We start from the raw sequence: 24,485 nt of genomic DNA on the forward strand, positions 1-24,485 counted from the left end.
TCCTTGTTTGCGTCATGGCTGCAGGTTAACAGGATGCACCTAACTCCTTATATCATACATGGGCATTTTACGGCCCGCGAGCCGAAGTGCGAGCCGAACTGCTATTATGACCCGATTGCTTTTATTACGTTGATGCGCACTAATCAGCTGTTTGAAACAGTGACAGCCCTGTTAGAACAGGAGCCTGCACATCGCAGACAGAAAGTCACCTCCTCCAGGTAGAAGACAGACGGCTGCTCAGTCTCTTTCTCTGTCTGACACCAGAGCTCCGACGGAGGAGAGAGAGGAGCCGCTCTGGTGCAGGTTTTCTCCACAGCGGAGTTTCTGACCGTGCATCCTGTCAGCGGTAGCCTAGACCGCGGGACCGGGACCTGACCTCTGTCAGCCGAATCATAACTGCTGACGGTTATAAAGCAACATCGCGGCACCTAATTATTATTTCCCAAACACTAAGGTTTAGCAAACTGTGATTAAAAGAGTATTTTATGAGATCGCTGGGTTTTCTGACGAGATTTCTCCATCCACCAATGGCTATGCTTGTAATCAAATCAGTCTTTTTTCTTCATGTTGGTGCTGTTAGGCAGCAGCAAAGGAGTATTGTGTTTCTTCATAAATAAAAGGTTATCTACACACAAATAGAACAGTCTCACTGAATCAGAACTGAAAAGGATCTGAGTGCTTCATTATAATATTCAGGTGTCTGTGAACATTATTAATTGGTGCAGTCATTTATGGTCAGTAAGTTTTGATAAAACAATCTGCCTTGAGTCCATATTTATATCATAATACAGCATGTTTCTTCAGTGATCTGTGATGGATATATATATATATATTGGTGAGAGATGTTAATGCTGTCCGAGGTTGAAGATAGAACCAGCGGAGACATCAAGGCTTGCGATGAGGAAAGATCAGGAGTCGATGTGTGTCCGTTAACACCATAGACTGTAAAAAGAATGGACGTAGCGTCCGTGACCTCACCCATTGGTTTGGGGGAGTCTGTTTTGTGCCTCTACTACGGGGGTTTGAGCCGCGCCATGTTGGATTCTACTTGCCATATTTGGAGCGGTGCGGCCGTTGGCCGGCCGAGAACCCGCCCACTGGCCTCGTAGCAGCGGTCGCCGGACCTGTCACTCAACGGTTCTGCGCCCTAATTGGCCAGAACTTTAAACCTAATAACAGTAAAACGGTAGAGTTTAAAAAAAATTCACCCCCCTCAGAGTGTGTGCGGGGGTAGAAACTATCGGTTGAGACCAAAAAAATGAAATGTACCAGGCTGTAAATATGTTTTTTTAAGCTGTAAAATCGGCTATTTTAACATGGGGCTCAATTGGAGTTGCTCCCTTCTGGAGCCAGCCCCCAGCGACAGCCCAGGGGATTGCAGCTTTTTGAACGCGGAAGTGAGCTTCACTTCTCAGAACGACAACTGCCCCCTTGGTTAACACATGGCGATTGGCCATTCACGCGGCTTTGTTCTTGGTTTCGGCCAATCAGCTTATAAGCACATGGCTAATTATCAGCTTTCAACCAATCGCACTGTTTTAATGTGTGTGTGAAAGTTATTTTCTTTAGTTCATTTTCGTTTCTTTTGGATTTTTTTTACAACAATGTATCAATATAATATTGTTTTTGTTTCATTTCGTTATAAAAATCAATCCCTTTTCTTTGAAACAATGAGATTGAGCAGCTAAAAACCAGACCAGTTCAACTGTAGCGATTTTCATAACACTATCCTCCGGATCAGAGGTACTAAGATGCTGATTATTAACTCAATAAACTCAACCATGGCTTGTCTTATTGTTAATCTGAACGCACATGTATAAAGGGCAGAGTCAAGGCAGCAGATAAATCACAAAACATCAACGCGTCCGTGAGCACAGCGCACCTCATTTTCTCCTGTGAAGAAGAAGAGAAAAACAACCCCATGGTCCGACCTGACTCAGTTATTTAATGTTTAGGTTTATTTAGAAGAAGTCTGATTATGACTGCTGCTCTGGATCAGATTATTTGCTCATAATTCGGGTTATTTTCAAACAGTGGCCAAACAACAGATCAATTAATTATTATAGACTATATTTTCCATTTTTGCTAAGCGGTTTGTTCTGAATTAAATAAAAGCCTGTCCCATACAGCCGCGTGTGTTACGCCGTGTTTTGTTGATGCTATCATCTTTGCCTTGCGCAGATGATCCTTCATAATTAAAAATAAAAAGTCCAGGCCGGCTGCATGGCTGACGGTGTCACCACTCTCATTATCACTGGCTGTTTGTGTTGTCTGTCAAAAAATGGATGAATGAAACCTACCGACTTTGTATCGGCCGCGTCTTCTATCGAGGGAAAGTTATTTATCCTATGTTTTATCGCCCAGCCCCAAAGTGACACAGACCCGTTCATTCACAAGAAATCATCCAGCTGCACTCTCAAACAAGGTGCAGAGTGAGAAATCTGCAGCACTACTGCACAGTACTGTAGTTGGCTCATTTTAAAAACACATTTTGGAGATGACGAGACAGATGACCGAAAAAAGAGTGAGACGTGGGCTATAGTCTACTGTAGCTGCCGTCGTTACATTTTGTCATTGAAAAACTAGGCTACTATATTATTTACTGTCTGCAGCTAGTTCTCCTTTCATCCTCTTGTATTCTGTATCATGAACAGCGCCACTCCTAATCGCGGCTACATTGTGTCACTGTCAGCATTGTCCCCAAAACGTCTGAGCAGTATTTAGTACGGTGCTGCCACCTAGAGGAAAACAGTTGTGGTGAAAAGACACGCGTTCACACGATCCTGCAGTGCAGGACAAACCACGCAATTTTGAACCAGTAACATCTGTAAATGTCCACATCGTAACATTTACATGATAATTCATCAATCTACTGATTGATTATCAAAAGCTCGTTGAAAACAACTACACATGAGTCGACCGGGAGGAGGGTGAGGAGCAAACAGTGGAGAAGTGACCGGACTTCGGACTTTGAACAACATTACGTCTCAAATTAATTAATTAATTCATAAACGGTGTAATATGTGTGATAATATAGAGTTTGTCTGTTGTTATAGAGATATAAACCCAGACAGGATGTATGAAACCCTGTCATTTTGTTAAGAAACTGTCATTTCCATCCTGCGGTTTGCATGCTGTCATATGAGGAGACCTGTCAAATCGGACACAAATATGGCGGCGGTCCCTTCGACGTGACGTCACTGCAACCTATGAATAGAAACATCTGATCACAGTGACAGGACGGATCAGGATCTCATCATCAATGACTCTGTTCTCCTTCTTTTAAATTCTCTTTTGTACCCACCTCCATCAAACATTTAAACAGCTCTGTACGCTGAGGCCTGGGAAAATAATCCTTGTTTTATTCTTTCTGGGAAGTGTGAAATAACTGATGTTCTGTTTGTTTGTTTGTTTGTTTGTTTGTTTGTGGAGACTTTCATTAAGGAGACACTCTGTGGCTTCATCTGATCTGGAGTCAGCACACACACAGTCTGAAAACAGCTGTTTGATCACACACACACATTCAGCCACAAACACTGATTATTACACTGTTCACTACACTCACTTTCTTCTGATTGACAGCTCCAGGCCTCTGGACAGTGAGGACATCTGGATGTCACACTTGTGATTTACTGTCTCCTCAACACAACAACACATCTCATCAGGACAAGACCAGGATCTCAGAGAGACTGAGCTGATTATTGATCATCAATATCTGACCAGACAGAAACCTGATGGTGCCGCCTGGTTTCTGTCTCTTATTTCCTCCTTGGTTGGAGACGCTGGGAGACGAATGTCTCTGAGCAGTGGACATGGTTTGATTCTTGTTGCCGTGTTGTCAGTGTGTCCACACTCAACAGGTGCAGGGTTTCCCCCAGTGTATTATAAGCCTGGCGGCCCGCCAGGCCTTACTTGACCCCCCGCCAGGCTAAGCATCGTTTATTAATTTTTTTAATCAGTTTTTATACTCAATAAACACGTGATCAGGTGTCTTTTTCATCACCTGACAACGTCACAACTTCGTCGCACATAACGAGACACATCACGGACATCCTGCTCATCAGACAATAGACAGCATCAGACCGCAGCTTCACCAGCTGACCGAGAGGAACGCACCGAGTCCACGTTAACGTGAGCTGAGCCGCGGCTCCAGAGGCTCAGTCAGCTGCTGTAGCAGCTGTTAGCTGGTAGCTGGTAGCTGTTAGCTGTTAGCACGTCGTCCCCTGCCATAGATATCCCCTGCAGCGTCAGAGCTCCGGACTCCTGTGAGCCGCGGGGCTTTGACCTGATGTGAAAATGATCCATTGTTTCATTTTTCAGCTCGTAAAGTTCGCGATCACACACGTTTGTTCTAGTAGATCCGTGAGTGTCACGTTTCCATGACGACTGACCGGAAAAAGAGCGTAGTACGTCATGTGCACGTGACTCCAGATGTAAAAAATCTCGGAGCAAAATAAAAAAACAAAACAAAACATGGATGATGGATCTATAATACATCCATGGAAATAAGGCTAGACTTTAACAATGGAGACACCAGGCAGTTGTTTTTTAGTTCTTAATGCAAACAGTTGATGTTATTTATTTAAAATTTTTTTTATAATTATAATTATTAGGCCTACTTTTTTTGTGGTTGATTGAACAGCATTTCAAGAGTGCCTTTCTGCAAGACTCTGCTATAGCTGGTGTTTAAGTTACATAAAGTCTTATAATAACAAATGTTTATGATAATATTTTCAAATTTCTAGTCAACTTTTAACATGGATCTTAAAGCCTTATGGAATCACACCTGCTAAATGCTACTGCTCCATTAATGAATCTGTTACCTACAGGGCCCTGCCATCGGTCAGGGTCAGGCCCCTGTCACAAAAAAACACGCTTGGGCACCGGTGGCCCGCCGATGGGCCGCTGGTGCCACCCTACCACCGGGCTTAACAAGTTTTCTGGGGGAAACCCTGAGGTGTCTACAGTCTCTGGGACTGTTCAGGTCAAACACTCAGAAAGAAAGTCTGATCCAAACATCTGGACAGACTCAGAGCACAGCTGCCAACAGCTGCTTTCATCACTGACATCTCTTCTCCTGAATATGACACAGTGGAGAAACAATGAGGAGAAACTCCTGATCCCAGTAGTTCATCACTGTGACTGATGAAAGCTGCACAGCTCATGTTTGAAACACTCTGAGATTTTGGCTTCAGTATAAACTGTGTTGGGACGAGTCAGACTCTGACAGAGGATGTCTTCACTACGGCCTACACCACCTCTGGATATGGTCTGAGTGATTGGATTTGATGTTCAGTGTGTGAAGGTGGCCATAGAAAATGTTCCAGCTCCTCCTCCTCTATCAGACAGTGTGTGTGGCTGCAGCAGCCTCTCCATACCTGAGAGAGTCCAGTCTCCAGTCTGGATCCTCCAGTCCAGCAGACAGCAGCTTCACTTCTGAGGTTCCTGGATGGTTGTAGCTCAGGTCCAGCTCTCTCAGATGGGAGGGATTGGAGCTCAGAGCTGAGACCAGAGAAGCACAGCCTTCCTCTGTGACCAGACACCCTGACAGACTGAACACACACAACAACACACAGGAACCCTCTGTCAACACCTGCTGCTGTGTTCAAGTGTCATCAGATAAACAGCTGGATGGATCCTCACCTGAGAGTCTCCAGTCTACAGTGTGGACTCTCCAGTCCACCAGACAGCAGCTTCACTCCTGAGTCCTGCAGGTTGTTGTTACTCAGGTCCAGGTGTCTCAGACTAGAGGACTGGGAGCTGAGGACTGAGGACAGAGCTTCACAGCTTCTCTCTGAGAGGTTACAGCCGCTCAGTCTGAAGAGATGATCATGAGGAATTAAAGAAGAAAGGAATTTATTTTCTGTCCTGTTGAAAAGACAGAAGGGTTTTTATATAATGATGAATAAATCCAACTATCTCTACACTTACAGAGCTTTGTTGGAGGCTTTGACCACTGGCAGCAGCCTCAGAAGAGCCTCCTCTGAAGCAGAGTACTTCTTCAGGTCAAACTCATCCAGATCTTCTTCTGATGACAGTAAGATGAAGACCAGAGCCGACCACTGAGCAGGAGACAGTTTATCTGTGGAGAGACGTCCTGATCTCAGGGACTGTTGGATCTCCTCCACTAGAGAACGGTCATTCAGTTCATTCAGACAGTGGAACAGGTTGATGCTTTTCTCTGTAGAGGGAGTCTCTTCAATCTTCTTCTTGATGTACTGAACTGTTTTCTGATTGGACCGTGAGTCACTTCCTGTCTGTGTCATCAGACCTCGTAGGATATTCTGATTGGTCCTCAGTGAAAGACCCAGAAGGAAGCGGAGGAACAAGTCCAGGTGTCCATTTGGACTCTGTAAGGCCTTGTCCACAGCGCTCTGGTAGAAAGGTGTCAATTCAGGTTTGCCTCCAAAGACATGAGACAACCAGGAGGTTGTTTGTTGCTGTGACATCAGGTTGAGTCCAGAGTTGATGAAGGTCAGATGGACATGAAGAGCAGCCAGAAACTCCTGAACACTCAGATGGACGAAGCAGAACACCTTGTCCTGGTACAGGCCTCTCTCCTCTTTAAAGATCTGTGTGAACACTCCTGAGTACACTGAGGCTGCTGTGATATCGATGCCACACTCTGTCAGGTCTGATTCATAGAAGATCAGGTTTCCTTTCTGCAGCTGCTCAAAAGCCAGTTTTCCCAGAGACTCAATCATCTTCCTGCTCTCTGGACTCCAGTGTGGATCTGTCTCGGCTCCTTCATCATACTTGAGCTTCTTCAGTTTTAGATGAACCACCAGGAAGTGGATGTACATCTCAGTCAGGGTCTTGGGCAGCTCTCCTCCCTCTCTGGTCTTCAACAGCTCCTCCAGAACTGTAGCAGTGATCCAGCAGAAGACTGGGATGTGGCACATGATGTGGAGGCTTCGTGAGGTCTTGATGTGGGAGATGATCTCTCTGGCCTGCTGCTCATCTCTGAACCTCTTCCTGAAGTACTCCTCCTTCTGTGGGTCAGTGAACCCTCTGACCTCTGTCACCATGTCAACACACTGAGGAGGGATCTGATTGGCCGCTGCAGGTCGTGTGGTTATCCAGAGGCGAGCAGAGGGAAGCAGGTTCCCCCTGATGAGGTTGGTCAGCAGCACGTTGACTGAGGTGGACTCTGTCACATCAGTCAGGATCTCAGTGTTGTGGAAGTCCAGAGGAAGTCGACACTCGTCCAGACCGTCAAAGATGAAGACGACCTGGAACTGATCAAACCTGCAGATTCCTGCTTCTTTGGTTTCAGAGAAGAAGTGATGAACAAGTTCCACCAAGCTGAACTTTTTCTCTTTCAGCACATTCAGCTCTCTGAAGGTGAAGGGAAATGTGAAGTGTATGTCCTGGTTGGTTTTGTCTTCAGCCCAGTCCAGAGTGAACTTCTGTGTTAAGACTGTTTTCCCAATGCCAGCCACTCCCTTTGTCATCACTGTTCTGATTGGTCGGTCTCTTCCAGGTGGGGCTTTAAAGATGTCTTCTTGTCTGATGGTTGTTTCTGGTCTGTCTGGTTTCCTTGAAGCTGTTTCAATCTGTCTGACCTCATGTTCATCATTGACCCCTCCAGCCCCTCCCTCTGTGATGTAGAGCTCTGTGTAGATCTGGTTCAGAAGGGTTGGGTTTCCTGCTTTAGAGATCCCCTCAAACACACACTGGAACTTCTTCTTCAGGACAGATTTGAGTTTATGTCGACAAACTGCTACAGAATTCCCTGAATGAAAACACAAGAAACATGATCAATAAGAAACTATAACATTTTAATTCCTCTATCACTAAAATTAGGAATATCCTCTCCCAGAGTGACGCTAAGAAACTAGTACATGCATTTATCACTTCTAGGCTAGACTACTGCAACTCTCTCCTGTCAGGATGTCTGAAAAACTCTCTAAAGAGTCTCCAGCTGGTCCAGAATGCCGCAGCGAGGGTTTTGACAGGAGTTAGGAAGAGAGAGCACATCTCTCCCACCTTAGCTTCTCTCCACTGGCTTCCTGTAGGATTTAGAATAGACTTCAAAATCCTTCTGCTGACTTATAAGGCTCTTAATGATAAAGCTCCAACCTATCTGAAAGAACTAATCATTCCTTACTGGGTAACACTATATAATAACTATCCGTTATAACTAGTTAATAGATCATTAGTAAACTGTTAATTAATGAGTTATTAACTCTTTGACTGCCAGCCATTCTCACAGCAGCTTCCTCCAGCTTGCCAGGCATTTTCCAGCTTTTTGACTGATTTCCGTAGACCCACCATATATTATGTACTGTTACTACATACACATTCAACCCATCAAAGGAAAGATGAGGGTCTCTAGTTTCCAGCAAAAAAAACTGTTTGTTTCTATCTTGTTCCAGTCTTGTGAAATTGGCGGTTGAATATAGGTTAGTTTAGCCCAAAATGCCATTTTGGCACCAAAATCTTGAGAAAAAGAGGTTTTTGTGTCGGCTGTCATTTTCAGGTGAACCAGTACAATTGGCTCCTTTATATTTTGCTTTAGTGATGCCTCAACATCTGTACAGTTGTTCTCTTGTAAACAACAACTAAATCAACACTGACAAATTACTTTTGATGACAATAGACAAAATATTTAGCTACTGACACACACTACTGCAGCCTTTTTCCTTCTTTTCTTTGAGTTACAACTTTTTATTTTCTTTTTTTTTAGTGTGTGTGCGTACGTGACGTGTGCGTGTGTGTGTGCGTGCGTCTGTGTCTGTGTCTGTGTGTTGTGTGTGTGTGTGTGCGCGCGCGCGCGGATCAGTTCGACAGGTTTTTGTAGCCGAAACACGGCGCTTTAGATCAGATCCAGCTTCCTCTGGTCAGCAGGCAGCGGTCTCACTCACTGTCTCTGTCTCTCACACACATCTACACACACACACACACAGCCGACAGCTCTGGCTGACGTCACGTGCCCCCTGAACTCAGCCACAGACAGTCTCTGTAGCTCACAACAGACAGACACCATAGCTCTCCTCGTCACGTTCCCCGGCGCCGTCCGTTCCTCATCCACACTAGATCGGGGATTTTCAAGCTGCTATCTGAGTGATTTCTCGCAAAATCTGGCGACTTTCCAAACGCTCTTGATGACTAACGACGAGCGATCGACGGGGTTGTTGTTACTAACGTTTGTGCTTTGTATCACGGAGTTGCACGGAGCTTCGACGAGCTGCCGAGCCGCCATGAGCCCCGCCGCCGCCCCCGAAGCTCTCACCGGCGGCCAGAGTGTCACGGAGCGGCGGCGCTGCAGTCAGACACCCGCTCCGCTCCGTGAGGGGGGAAAAACACACTATATTTTTTATATCTCTCAATCCAAATGTGTTTTTCTGCACTTTATTTTGATGATACAAGTCTGATCTTCACAGAGGAGTAGGGCAAGACATTCAGCATGGCGTTGCCATTAAAAAAACGCTAAGACGAGTTATCTCGTCTTTGGCAGACTACGCTTGGATTCGCTAAGACGAGATAACTCGTCTTTGGCAGTCAAAGAGTTAATGACTTGTTAAGTGTTTGTTAACTGTTAAGGATTTATAACGGTGCCTTATAGATAGTTAATAGATCATTAATAAACTGTTAGTAAATCAGTTATAAATGTCTTGTTAAATAACAGTTAACAATTTGTTAAGGATTTATAACTGTGCCTTATAGATAGCCAATAGATAACGTACAAGCTGTTAGTTAATGAGTTATAAATGACTTGTTAACTGTATGTTAATGATTTATAACTACACCTTATAAATTAGTAATAGATCATGAACAAGCTATTAGTGAATTACTTACTAATGACTTGTTAAGTATCAGTTCATATTTTATGTATGTTATTGGGACGTTATTCTAAAGTTGCAACTATTCCTCATGTATTAACTGTTAGTAAATGAGGAATAGTGGCAACTTTAGAATAACGTCCCAGTTACATACATAAGCTAATAACTAATATATTAACTCACACTTTACAGATCAGTTGTTAATAGTTTGTTAACCATCTACTAATACCAGTGAAACTTTGTAGAACAGCAAATGGGTGGAACAAGTTCAAGGTACAGAAATTTGATGTGATATTTAAAATATCAAATTTTTGTACCTCAACCTTGTTCCACCCATAGGCTTTTCTGTGTACTGTATTTTACCAAAGAAACACCACAGATGAAATGTTGAACACAAAATGTTCACAAAGGGCCGCTCTCCTCACCAGTAGGGGGCAGTTTTGGAGAGTAGCTGAATTAAAACAAACGAAGAAGACTGCTACTGGACTATCTTGAGAAATTATTTTAATTCCCACTGTTAATGCGTCACTTCAATACGTTTTAATATTTTTTCATGCGATAAATTAACTGTTTAGATCTCCAATATGCGGTTAGTTTATCCAAATGACGCCTGTTTGGAAGTTTGCTCCGCCGTTCGCGGAGCAGTGAAGCTCCACCTGTGGAGCAGCTAACTAGGCTACCACCGGACGAGCGGTCTATCACAGAGGCTACAGCCGGGCTGCTGTGGTGGTCGGCCGGCTAAGCCGCGGCGTCTTCTCGGGGGAGAAAACGACCTGCATTGCTGACTGACCGTTTCATTGTGAAACATTTATTTATTTATTGGTGTAGCGGTGGTGATTGTACATAGCCCATCATAGACTAAATAGTTTTGTTTGTTGATATAGCCTACAGACTACATCACTGAATGAGACAACATTTATCTCCTAAAAATAATTCATCCAGCCGGCGGTAAACCTCTAAAAAACTGACGGTAGATTGATGGGCTCCTTTTCTCCCCTGGGAGGACGACGCAGATTAGCCGACCGACCACCTCAGCAGCCCGGCTGTTGCTTCTGTGATGATCCGCTCATCCAGAGGCAGCAACCGGTTTACTGAAGTGCTCGTTTTCTCCTCCGAGAAGACGCCGCGGCTTAGCCGGCCGACCACCACAGCAGCCCGGCTGTAGCCTCTGTGATAGACCGCTCGTCCGGTGGTAGCCTAGTTAGCTGCTCCACAGGTGGAGCTTCACTGCTCCGCGAACGGCGGAGCAAACTCCCAAACAGCCTGCGTCATTTGGATAAACTAACCGCATATTGGGGGTCTAAATAGTTACTTAATCGTATGAAAAAATATTAAAACGTATTGAAGTGACGCATTAACAGTGGGAATTAAAATAATTTCTCGAGATAGTCCAGTAGCAGTCTTCTTCGTTTGTTTTAATTCAGCTACTCTCCAAAACTGCCCCCTACTGGTGAGGAGAGCGGCCCTTTGTGAACATTTTGTGTTCAACATTTCATCTGTGGTGTTTCTTTGGTAAAATACAGTACACAGAAAAGCCTATGGGTGGAACAAGGTTGAGGTACAAAAATTTGATATTTTAAATATCACATCAAATTTCTGTACCTTGAACTTGTTCCACCCATTTGCTGTTCTACAAAGTTTCACTGGTAGTAGTAGATGGTTAACAAACTATTAACAACTGATCTGTAAAGTGTGAGTTAATATATTAGTTATTAGCTTATGTATGTAACTGGGACGTTATTCTAAAGTTGCCACTATTCCTCATTTACTAACAGTTAATACATGAGGAATAGTTGCAACTTTAGAATAACGTCCCAATAACATACATAAAATATGAACTGATACTTAACAAGTCATTAGTAAGTAATTCACTAATAGCTTGTTCATGATCTATTACTAATTTATAAGGTGTAGTTATAAATCATTAACATACAGTTAACAAGTCATTTATAACTCATTAACTAACAGCTTGTAAGTTATCTATTGGCTATCTATAAGGCACAGTTATAAATCCTTAACAAATTGTTAACTGTTATTTAACAAGTCATTTATAACTGATTTACTAACAGTTTATTAATGATCTATTAACTATCTATAAGGCACCGTTATAAATCCTTAACAAACTGTTAACAAACACTTAACAAGTCATTAATAACTCATTAATCAACAGTTTACTAATGATCTATTAACTAGTTATAACGGATAGTTATTATAAAGTGTTACCCTGTGACAAACTGTAAACTGTTTTCTTGTCTGTAACAACATCTCTGTCCCGTCTGTCCGACCTGGGTGAGGGATCCCTCCTCTGTTGCTCACCCTGAGCTTTCTCCGACTTTTCCCTGTTAAAAGGGTTTTCCATGGAGTTTTTCCTCAGTGGATGTGAGGGTCTAAGGACAGAGGATGTTGTTACGATGCCATGTAAAGCCCTTTGAGATAAACTGTTTGTAAAAACGAGCTATACAAATAAAATTGCCTTGCCTTGCCTCTAAATAACGTATGAACATGTTTCCCTCCATGTGTGAACATCAGTGAACGTCTCATTTGTCCATCATGTTGAATCTTTAGAGAAATCCTCTTACTGCTCTGCAGACGCTCAGCCAGCTCCTCCTGCTTCATCCTCCTCAGGAAGTTCACTGTGATCTTCACTAATGCCTCTCTGCTGCTCCTCCTCTGCTCTTCATCCTCCTCATCCTCCCTCTGACTCCCTGAGCATTCTGGGTAATCTGGACTCAGAGCCTTGTGGATCTTCTTCAGCTCGTTCTTGACAAAAGTGACCATGTTCTCCTCCAGCAGCTGGAACAGAAACTCTATGAGTGACAGCATCAAACTAAAACCATGGAGCCAAACATCAGATCCATGTTGGACAGACTGACAATCCACTGGTGTCAAAGTGCAGCATGGAGATGATTGTGAACACAACAGATGTGACAGCAGCTGTTGGACATGTCCTCACCATAAATATGGAGTCCAGGTGTGTTTGATGCTGCTGGGCAGACTGACCACTGGGAACCTCTGAGCTCTCCTGGTCCACTCTGTGGAGGAATCAGTGTCAAGTCAACATCAGGACAGAGAGATAATACAAGATGGACTTTATATGTCCCCTGAGGACGTTCACAACAGACACAGACACTTTGGTTTCAGACCTGGTCCAACAACTTCTTTTCTACAATAACCTGAGTCTGACTGTCAGTTACAGCTTACATCTGATCAGCTGATCCACGTCCTCCTTTAAAGGTAATGATCAAGTCCTTTGAGTCGTTGCTCTTTAAAGACAGACAGCTGGGTTCAGGAGAGTCTGGTCTCTGCTGCTGGATCCTGAAACAACAACACAACTCATGTTTAACAGTTTTAGGTTTTCAAAAGAATTCTCTGCAAAGTTATTTTAAGGGTTACAAATGTGAATGACTTCCTTTTCCTACATTTTGTAACAACGGGCCTCATTCAGCAATACAGTTTCCTTTACATTCATTTAGGATTTTTTTTTATTTTTATTTTTTATTTTATTTAACCTTTATTTTACCAGGCAAATTGCTTGAGATAAAAAAATCTCTTTTACGAGCAAGGCCTGGCCAAGAAAATGGTATTATTTTAATTGTCGCAAATACACCTCCACCTTCACAGCAGAGTCTTGCACTGGGTCGGGTACTCGCGAGTACTAAGGAAACTACAGATACCTATCTTGCTCAGTATCTACTCTTTGCACCTCGTCTGCACCTCGATGACGGACCACAGCGTGTTTTTCCTCACAGCATCATTTAACTCAGTGGCAGAATAACAACAGTCTAGATCAGTGGTCGCTGTTGCCGGTGTGGTTTGCTGTTGCAGGTTTGATTCTCCTGTTGGACGTTGCGCTCCAGTTCGAACATTGATTATTATTGTAGCCCAAAAGTTTAACAGGACATCTGTGCCGTAATGTAAATGTGCAGGGCCCCATCCGTGGCCATCCGCGACTGTAGGTGTCGCGCTATGCCGCCAATCCGCCACTCCTTAAAAAAATCCTTGAGGAAACACTGCAATATCTCTTTAAGTTCATTCATCTTCTATACAGCTCATCCTCACTAGGGTGGGGGTGAGCTGGAGCCTTTCTCAGCTGACTTTGGGCAGGAGGCGGGGTTCACCCTGGACAGGTCACCAGTCTATCACAGGGCCAACATATACAGACACACATTCACACCTATGGGCAATTTAGAGTCACCGGTTAACCTGCATGTCTCTGGTCTGTGGGAGGAAGCTGGAGAGAAACCACACATGCACGGGGAGAACATGCACACTCTACGTCAGATTCATGAACGTGTTCTTAAATCAAGAATACCAGAGAAGTTGAGTTGAGAAAGAAAGTTAAAATGTCCAAACAAAAATCTAAAGGGAGCGTCGCACTCCAAACAGAAAAAGAACTTTAGTGCTGAAGTGGAGCGACTGCTGCAGGAAGTGAACAAAAAGCAGCTGTTATATTTAGTAGCGTCAGCAGTGGATGCAATAACAGAAACAAAGATGCATGGGATGTTGTCAGTCATTCACTGAACGTGTGTTTGAGTTATAACTCAGTTTTTAATGAGAATCATTGAAATGTGACTTCACAAGAAGAACGTTCAACAGAAACTCAAAAACTTTGAAATGTAGTTTTGTCTCTTACATCTGATCAGCTGATCCACGTCCTCCTTTAAAGTTAATGAACATTCCCTTTGACCGGTCACTCTTTAAAGACAGACAGCTGGGTTCAGGAGAGTCTGGTCTCTGCTGCTGGATCCTGAAACAACAACACAACTGATAAATTTACAGGTTGGAGAAAAACTGATGAAAAATATCTTCAATCTTTTAATAAACACAACAACTGACTTTTAGAGAGAAAAGTCTTTCTGACTGTTTTAAATTCTGATTTCTAAGTTTAGGAAGTCCCTTGATCTTAACACCCATATGGTGATATCTCAGGAACAGGTATCTACTCTATTTAAGAGAGTCAATACCAGAAAAGCTGCTGGGCCGGATGGTATCTGTGGACGTACGCTGCGTCATTGCGCTGACCAGCTTAGTATGGTCTTTACTCCACTTTTTAATATGTGTACAGAGCATGGCCAGCTACCTAAAATATGGAAAAGTTCCATTATAATTCCTGTGCTTACTTTTAGACCCGTAGCACTCACATCCTTAGTGATGAAATTTTAAAAGATGAAGTCACATCCCTCATTGGAGACAGATTAGACCCACTACAGTTCGCCTATCAGGCGGGGAAAAGTGTAGACGATGCAAAGATTTTTATTTTAGATAAAATCTACAAACACCTGGAGAAGCTGAGATCTCATGTGAGACTTTTATTTGCAGACTTTTCTTCAGCTTTTAAAGGAGTCATCACCTGGTTTTTTACGTATCCAGTCCCCCTTAAATTGCTTTGAATCAATTCTTAACTCATTGAGTGCCAACCACGTAATTTCTCGTTTTTCGTTCCCATGCGTTGAGTGCCAAAGACGAGATTTTACGTTTTTTGCTTTTTTTTTAAATTATGAAAATAGACACTTTAACACACCTGATGTGTACATTTGGGGACTCTACGACGAGCAGAACTGAAATAGATGACGATCAAAGTCTCATGACAGCTCATGATCTGGAAGTTTTTATCATAACTCAGCTTTTGCAAACCGAGTTCTGCATGCAGATGCAGCAGCTGCTCCGCTCTCACCCGCGAGGCTCCAGCTGCTCGGAGCCGAAACAGGAAGCTCTCAGCCGACAGTCCCGCCCGGTCTTCATCTGGAGCAACACCGTGTCCTCCCCAAAGTCCTCCTGCGGTAAAATCTGATGGTCTCTGGACCAAAGCAGACCGCCGTCACCGACCCGTACCACAGAAGGACCACGACCACCGGCGGGACCGGTGTTCCCGAGCCGCTGTGGCCGACAGAGCCTCACGTTCCGCGGCGAGAAGCTGTGACACGGCACGGTGCGTCTGTGTTATTGTTGTTTAGTGGCGCCCCCCCCGCCCCCGATGGTGGTTTTGTGAATAGAACAACAATTGTTGTATATATTTATCTTACACGAGCCCTTTGATCCAGAAATGCGAGTGTCAGAAGAGCGACAGACACAAACAGAGCAGCTTTCATAAAAGACGCTCTATCTCCTTTTCTAGAAAAAAAGGAGGATTTTGGTGAAACCCAGCTATGTTTAGCTTGAGTTTTCTCAGGAACAGAGGCACGTAGAAACAAACGGTTTGTGGCCATTTGAAGCATAAAGTTAAACCTTTCAAATGAGCCACAGTATGTGTTGGTGCCAATAATATAGAATACACTATGGCTCTACAAAAATCGTCAAAAATGGTTGCCGGTACACTTGACTAAAACTTTGGAAAGGAGCGCGGCACTCAATGAGTTAAAACTTATTGGAATTTTTTTTTTTTTTTAATTCAAACATAGAGCTTGTTCTGACACTTTTTCATATGGCAACTTTCTCTCGTGAGAGTAAGCGCAAGGTTTTGACTCGTCCGGATGTTCATTGTATTAATATGTAATGAGGCGCGCATTGATTGGACGCAGGAAAGACAGAGCCAGAATGGTGGCTGGCCCAGTGGGCTACATGCAGGCATTGCTGTATTGGAAACCGCATACTATGTTGCTCTCTGTCGTGTACCGTAACCATGTTATAACTTCATAAAATAAAACAAAATTGTATCGGTTCATTGTAAAACATGTATTTATTGATGCAAATGTGGTGATTTGTGTACGTAGGCTACAGAGCCCCGGTGCAAAGCTGCTGCTGCTTTGTGTGAAGCTTCACTTTTCATTCAAACAAACTAATACGACTGCCACAATTGTTAGATTTCATCAATGAGACAAACATTTATCTCCTAAAAAGAATTTAACCAGTCGGCGGTAAACCTCTACAAACCTGCGGGTAAGTTAATTAACGACCGTTTCCTCCGTCGGCATGACAACGTAGTTTGACCGGTTAACGAGCAGCTGCAGGCGGGTTGCTGACGAGTCACTCTCCGCTCCTCTGCCTCGCTGGAGCTGCACTTCTCCCAACGCGAAGCAAACTTCTAAGCCGTCATTTGGATAAACTAACCGCACACTGGGGATCTAAACCTTTACTTTCTCGCATGAAAAATGATTAAAACTTAATAAAGTGACGAAATAACAGCGCTACAGTGGGAAATAAACCAATAAGTAATGGCGGCGCGGCAGAAGTCGGGGTGGTGGAAGAGAGGTGTGTTTATGAAAGCAGTCTCCACGGTGTCTCGTAATGTTGTGGTGCAGCCTCATGAACTACTCTGGCTTAAACAAAGAGCCCAAACCAAAAAACTCAGCCACTTTCAAACCCCAGGTTTTCAGTTTCCACTGAGGTCCAACACCAGTATACATGTTTTAACAAGGAAAAATGCGATTTCTGGGTGATGACTCCTTTAACAAAATGTAGACACATATTCTGATTGAGAGGCTGGCTTCTTATTTTATGTTGCCCCATCATATCCTACTGTTGCTTTTAATTTTTCTAACTGACAGAGTGACCTTGTGAATGGCCTCATGTCTCAAGCCATCATCTCAAATACTGGTTCCCCCCAAGGCTGTGTCCTCTCCCCGTTACTTTTTATTATGTACACAGACAGCTGCAGGTCATCTCAACAGGGGAGCTTCTTAGTCAAATTTTCAGACGACACTGCTTTGCTGTCTCTACTCCAAGGTCCACAGTCTGACCATGGCAGTGCTCTCACATCTTTTACTGAATGGTGTGAGGATATCTACTTGGACCTAAATGTCATCAAAACCAAGGAACTAATAATAGACTTCAGAAAAAACAGTGAAGACCCCAAAGCTAGCATAATCCATGGGGAGGAAATCCAAATTATGGACACGTATATATATATAAATACCTTGGTACAGTGTTTGACAACCAACTAAAATTTCATGCAAACACAGTCTATTGTCAAGAGAGGACAACAAAGAATTTATTTGCTAAGGATGCTGAACTCTTTCTGTGTTTCTAAAGTTATTTTAAGAAACTTTTATCATTCTTTTATAGAAAGTCTTTTAACTTGTCATTTGTGTGCTGGTTCAATGGGCTGTCAGTGAAAGACAAAACCAGTCTTACCAGCACCATAAAGGTCTGCACTAAGGTTATCGGTGTCCAACTTAATGACCTGAGCTGAGAAAAGGCAGGTAGTGCAAAAAGACAGATGCATTATCAGTCAGCCTGGCCACGCCCTGAGGAGTGAATTCATGCTGATGCCCTCAGGGCAGCGCTACTGCACACCAAGGACAAAAACTAATGGCTACTCTGACTCCTTCATCCCATCCTCTATTAGGCTCCTGAATAAGATTATGAGTAGGTCAGTTGGGTTCTTTTTCTCTTTTCTTTTCTTTTATTTGCTTGTGTGTATGTGTGTGTGCGTGTAGGGGCAAACCATACCTTTGGCTTATTTTTGAAGGCTTTAAAATGTTGAATGTCAAATGTGAACGTCTGTTGCTGAGACTCCTTTCCATGACATGTTGGTTGTTGTTCTGTCCATTGTTTACTTATTAATTTATCCACCTTGGCTAGGTGCAACTGCAAACTGAATTTCCCATTGGGATCAATAAAGTTCTCTCTCTCTCTCTCTCTCTCAAAACTCTGACCTTTGACCCGTGGTCTGGCTCTGACGTCCCCCACACAGAGTGGTTTTAGAGGGAGGGGCTCCCTCCTCTCTGTCCTCACACTGATCCATGCTGCTGAGCTCACATCCACATCAGCTCACACACACTTTGTAGCTTCACCTGCAGAGGAAACACACATCATTCATCTGCACAGCAGCTCACATGTCCATCATGTCTCCAGCTGCTCCTCCTCTGATTGGCTCTTCTCCTCTGCTTCATATCAGTGTCAGTTGAATGCAGTCACACAGCAGTGAGGAAGAGGAAGCTGCCATCAGCTGCTGTACTTCTACTATCAGTCCACTAGATGGCGTCATGAAGCTGCAGCCCAGCAACATGATCCATGGACCACTGACACACACAAGGACTGAGATCCACTGAGTTGATGTGACACAGTCTCTGTGTGGACAGCGTCCCTGTAGAAAACCACTGGATCAAACAAGCTACAGCTGATTATTACACACACAACAACTGGGCCAAGACTTATTTCACCTCACAGCTCCACTATCACAACATTCACTCATTTCACTCACACTGGAAGTTCAAAGAGAGAAAAACACTGACACTTATTGTCTCTGTCCATCCATTCATCGTCTGCTCCATCAAATGTCACAAAATACAGACAAATGATGCGTTCAAGTTCCTCTCAGTCTGAGGCCACGTCTTCAAATGTCTCAGTAACAATCAAAGAGACAAAAATATTCAGTTTACAGTCAAATCAAACAGAGAAAACAAGGAAATCTTCAGTTTTTGAGGCTGAAAACTGAACATTTCTGCTTGAAAAATGTTGATTGAACAACTGTTGCAGCTCTAGAAGATTCTCCACAACAATACTGATGATTTGTGTCCAATAATCAATAAGCCAGAGTTTTGCTGTGTGTAACCACAGACATGAATGGTGAGGACACAGAGATGGTGTCCAGCTGCTCCTCTTCTCATTCATTCTAATGAGTCAGTGAGCTGATGGAACCTACAGAGTCACAGGACAAACATGCTGCGCTTTCATCTTTAATCATGTGTTTCTGAGCTCATCAGGTGTTTTTAATCTGCCAGTTTCCATCAGTGTTGGACGTGATTCAACACAGTTCAACGATGACGAGTGTTTTCAGGCGACACAAGTAAATTCCTTTGTTATACTTGTCTTTCAGTTACTGAGCTGCTTGTGTCAGTCACCTAATTCAACTATGATCTTAGTTGTAACATGGTGTTACAATGAACCTGTTACGGGCAACGACAATAAAACATCCTACAGGACTATTCTCCCTCTGTTGACAGCTACATTGTTGTTTACTCCTTGACTCTTTCTTCAATAAATAAACATATTGTGTAGACTATATGTGTCCACATCAACATAGATATAAAATGCAATCTGATTACAGTAATTAGATAACATTGTAGTTTTTTCCCCATAACACATTCTGAAAACAGTATTAAACTATAGGATAGAGATAGAGTTGATATAGATAGAATTTAATGTAATTATTTACTTTACTTTATTTGTTTATTTGGGTGGGACACTAGTGCACATTAATGAACATATAAAGACATGTAAATGTGCCGGATTATAGCAGCAATGCTAATTTCCATCCGGAGTCCCAAAACATAAAAACAGTACAGTGACAGAAAAACATAGTAGGCTATTATAAACGACATAGTAATGCAGACAACCAGGACACAACAAAACGACTATAACGAAATAAAACATTGACATCAAACAGACGCATAGGAAAGGTTTTACTAACCCCACCCATGGAGTTAGTCAGTCCTACTGCGTCAGAACCCTAATTGAGAGAAAAAGGCAATGTCTGTTCAGTGGTAGCAGAGAGGTGTATCTTAGTTATATAAAATCATGATTAATCAAACTTTTTTTTTAAATTTCAGTCCAGTAGTGTAAATCTAATGACAGACCACGAGGACGAGCTCAGACAGTTACAGCTGTGACTCAGCTACAACAACACAACGACACGCTGAAGGGCAGAGAACTCAGTCTAATGACAGGTGTTAACGAGGAAAACATTCAGACTGTTCACCTTACCTTTGTGGTATATTGATGTGTTGATGACGAGGTGGATAATATATACTACACCTTTACACGAGGAAACAAACTGCGACACAACACTGCGGTCAGATGAGCCGTCGTTCGTCTTCACGGAGTCAATCCAGCCGCACTTGTAAACATTTAAACTGCGCCCGTATCACGGAGCTTACGGTGAATGCTCCGAGTCCACTGAGAAAGATAGCGCTATTAAACCAAGCGAAATGACTTCCGGTTTTCAAAATAAGACGATGAGGCGATCAATCAAGTTTGTGTGTGTGTGTGTGTGTGTGTGTGTGTGTGTGTGTGTGTGTGTGTGTCCCTTTTTTATGCACCAAAAATGGTCTATTTCTACTGTACTGTAATGTTTGGCCAATAAGTTCTGACAATGTTTGGTGCAGTTGACTTCTGGACCATCTTAACTAGGCTACATGCTCAGTCATTATCAAACATTTTTACTGTATCATTTTTGAGATTTTAAACCTTTTTTCACATAAAAAGGCCTAGTAGGCTACTCAATTTGTACTCAACTGTAAAACACTTTGGTCCATAAGTTCAGATGGTTGGTACAGTTGACTTCAGAACCATCCTGGCTACTCCCTCACTCAATACCAAACATTTTTACTGTATCATTTTAGAGAAATTAAGCCTCAAAGTTGCATTTTTTGTTTTGTTTTGCACCGGAAAAGCTCTCATACTCCATATTTACTGTAGCCTACTATAACATCACTTTGGTCCATATGTTCAGTTGACTTCAGAACCATCCTGGCTACTCCCTCACTCAATACCAAACATTTTTACTAGGGCCGGGACTCGATTAAAAAAAAAAAATCTAATTAATTAGAGGCTTTGTAATTAATGACTCGAAATTACTCGAGTCCCGGCCCTAGTAAAAATGTTTGCTAATGACTGAGGAAGTAGCCAGGATGGTCCTGAGGTCAACTGTACAAATCATTGTCAGAACTTATGGACCAAAGTGTCGTTATTGTACAAGATGGATTATTAGAACTTTCCCTGTTTAAAAAACGCAAAAAATGCAATGAGTGATAATGAGTCAATGAGTGATGGAGAAGCCATAAGTGATGTTATAGTACAGTAAATATGGAGTATGAGAGCTTTTTCCGGCGCAAAACAAAACAAAAAAGACAACTTTGGGGCTTAATTCCTCTAAAATGATACAGTAAAAATGTTTGGTATTGAGTAAGGGAGTAGCCAGGATGCTCCTGAAGTCAACTGTACCAACCATTGTATGGACCAAAGTGATTTATAGTAGCTATAGTAAATATGGAGTAGGGGAGAGTGGGGTAAAGTGAGACACTTTTTACATTTGCTCCCCTCTAAGCGAGCTAAAATGATTTATCAGTAAAATTTACACATTTCCCATTAATTCAGGATGTTGCCTAGCAATGGAAATTATCAGAATATATTCAGGATGAAGGACAGTGAAAATATGATTGTTTTAAAAAAAAAAGTGGTCTAGTGTCTCACTTTACCCCAGCTCAGGGGTAAACTGAGACAAACCAGAGAAATCAATGGGGTAAACTGATCCACAATGTCGGACTAGTAGCAGAATCATGGGGATTGGTCAATTAAGCACTTTTGTTTTCTCAACACAAAAAGTGACTCAAGAACAAAATCAAATACAACACAAAATGTTTTAATTAACATTCAAATGACAGATAGAACCAGTTAGATAGTCTGGGGGTCAGATTGTAGGACCCGACAATGTGACCATTTTGATCAAAAGTCCTCTTGTGTGTGGGGGGAGCCGACAAAGTGGAATGTGACTAAAATTGAGTTAATTAACCAATAAATAAACAAGCTGACTGAGAGCACATAGCATAACAAAGCAGTGTGGCTACAGATCATTGATCACGCAAGATTTCTGGCTTGGGGGATGAGATTCTAGTGTAAATCTTTGTGTGTGGTGTTCTCACAGTGTCTCACTCTTGGATTTATTATAATACATCCATGGTCTCACTTTACCCCGCAGCATTTGTCTCACTTTACCCCAACACCCCCATTGGAGAAAAAATGACCTCTCTTAGAAATTCAGGCTAATCCCACTCTCCCCTAAAACGCCTTTTTTCCTGTTTCAAACTTTGTCAACCATTGTCTGAATTTATGGACCAAAGTTACAGTTTTTCTGTGAAAAAAAGAAGAAAAAAGACAAATTTGAGGTTTAAAATCTCAAAAATTATACAGTTAAAATGTTTGATAGTGACTGAGCATGTAGTCAATGGACCTGAAGTCAAACATTGTCAGAACTTATTGGCCAAAGTTACAGTAGAAATTGAATATTAGACCATTTGTGGTGTATAAAACACACACACACACACACACACACACACACAACACACACACACACACACACACACACACACACACACACACACACACACACACACACACACACAAGCTTGATTGATTGCCTCATCGTCTTATTTTGAAAACCGGAAGTCATTTCGCTTGGTTCTAAACTAGCGCCAGCTTTCTCAGTGGACTCGGAGCATTCACCGTAAACTCCGTGGTACGGGCGCAGTTTAAATGTTTGTGCGGCTGGTTTGACTCCGTGAAGACGAACAACGGCTCATCTGACCGCAGTGACACACCCGCTGGGTCAAAGTGAAAGTAAAGTGAGGAGGAGGAGAAGGAAGGGGGGGGGGGGGTGACATCTGTAATCTGAGTAGACAGACTGGTGTTTTTACTGAACCATAAAGAGTTAAAATATTAATGATAATATCGATCTTCAGTCCGCCGCTTGTCAGAAGAACATGTGTGTGTTTCCCCTGTGTGTGTGTTGTTGTGGTGTCGTAGGAGCGTCAGCAGGGGGCGACACTGATCCACTGCAGCAGGGACAACACCCACAGGAGAAGAAGTGGGAGCTTCCTAGAAAACATCCATGGAAAAGCAGGAGGAAGAGAAGATGGAGGGACTGTATCTTCCAATCAGCTGTAAAAGCCTCTGTCAGTGATTCTGTGTTTGAACTCATCTCCAGTTTCCTCCATGCACGGCTCCCTGAACACTTTTACCATAAATCTAATATTTGGGGGCACAAAAAGACATTTAGGAGCCAAATTAAAAATGTTAATGTAACACATAATTTATTTAAAGGGATATTCCGGCGTAAATTTAACCCATGGTCTAACACAACAGCAGATCTTAATGCTGACGTAAGGTGACACACCTCTTTAATAATAATAATAATAATAGCCTAATAAATAAATCTGCTGTCAGGGAGAGAGAGAGCGTGGTGGACAACTGTGGACTGACTGAATGTGAAAGTAGCTAATCCAAAACTATAATCTGTCACCATCACAACTCCAGTTCCTTTCACACATTAACAGCTGTGCACTTTGCCTTCATGATGAGCAGTGGAAGTTGATTCATTGCACAAATCTCTATAATCTAAAGTAAAGTTCATGCAGCTCAAATACAAGTGGCCAGAAGCACAACAGGTGTAAAAGTATTAAATCTAACAACATTGTGCAGTCTGGTCTGGTGCTTCAATACATTGATGATAACAATGTTCATTTGAGGCGTAGGCTATAAATTATTTGGAAGGAGCCTGCTCACACATTTAATATAACCAATAACAGGCTATATATTATATACTGTATAAGATCTGCTGCTCTTTCTTCTCCATTGCTTGTTGGGGAACTTCATTGTGTTGAACCATTTTTGATAACATTTTATATATCCCATATTCCTTTGTTTTTTGGTGTTATTAAATATTGTCCTATAGTTTTCTTTTCTACAGAGCTTTATAATATTGGTTCACTTCTTCTGATACTTGCAATTATTTTCTGCCTCTTTAGTTCTTTGTTGAATAAATTCTCTGTAGAGTGTATTTGTCTTTTGACAGGTGTTTCCTAATCCCTTCATGATCCATGGTCCATCTATAGACTTTAGTTTGCTGCTTTGTTGTTTCACTGGACAGTTTTTGTTTTATAATGATGTGAATACTCTTAAAATGTTCCACATTGTCAATATCGTTTTCATTATAAAGTGTCTGTTTCCCAATGTTGTCCCAATAAGTCATTGCTTTCCTCTGTC

At 42.5% G+C, this 24,485-nt stretch overlaps 1 protein-coding gene across 1 annotated transcript in view; it reads right to left on the minus strand.

Annotated features, from left to right (window-relative positions):
• LOC146976714 (protein NLRC3-like) overlaps positions 1-24,485 on the minus strand; it is a 59,216-nt gene that overhangs the window by 1,901 nt on the left and 32,830 nt on the right. The window contains exons 3-9 of the mRNA XM_085796607.1: positions 14,419-14,532; positions 12,987-13,100; positions 12,739-12,817; positions 12,365-12,578; positions 5,932-7,735; positions 5,644-5,817; positions 5,379-5,552 (exon numbers count right to left, since the gene is read on the minus strand). Coding sequence (XP_085652733.1) covers positions 5,379-5,552; positions 5,644-5,817; positions 5,932-7,735; positions 12,365-12,578; positions 12,739-12,817; positions 12,987-13,100; positions 14,419-14,532 — 2,673 coding nt within the window. The remainder of the gene's footprint in view (positions 1-5,378; positions 5,553-5,643; positions 5,818-5,931; positions 7,736-12,364; positions 12,579-12,738; positions 12,818-12,986; positions 13,101-14,418; positions 14,533-24,485) is intronic.

Source organism: Trachurus japonicus, chromosome 13, assembly GCF_045865225.1.
Source record: "Trachurus japonicus isolate A0001 chromosome 13, Traja_1.0".
Lineage (NCBI taxonomy): Eukaryota > Metazoa > Chordata > Actinopteri > Carangiformes > Carangidae > Trachurus > Trachurus japonicus.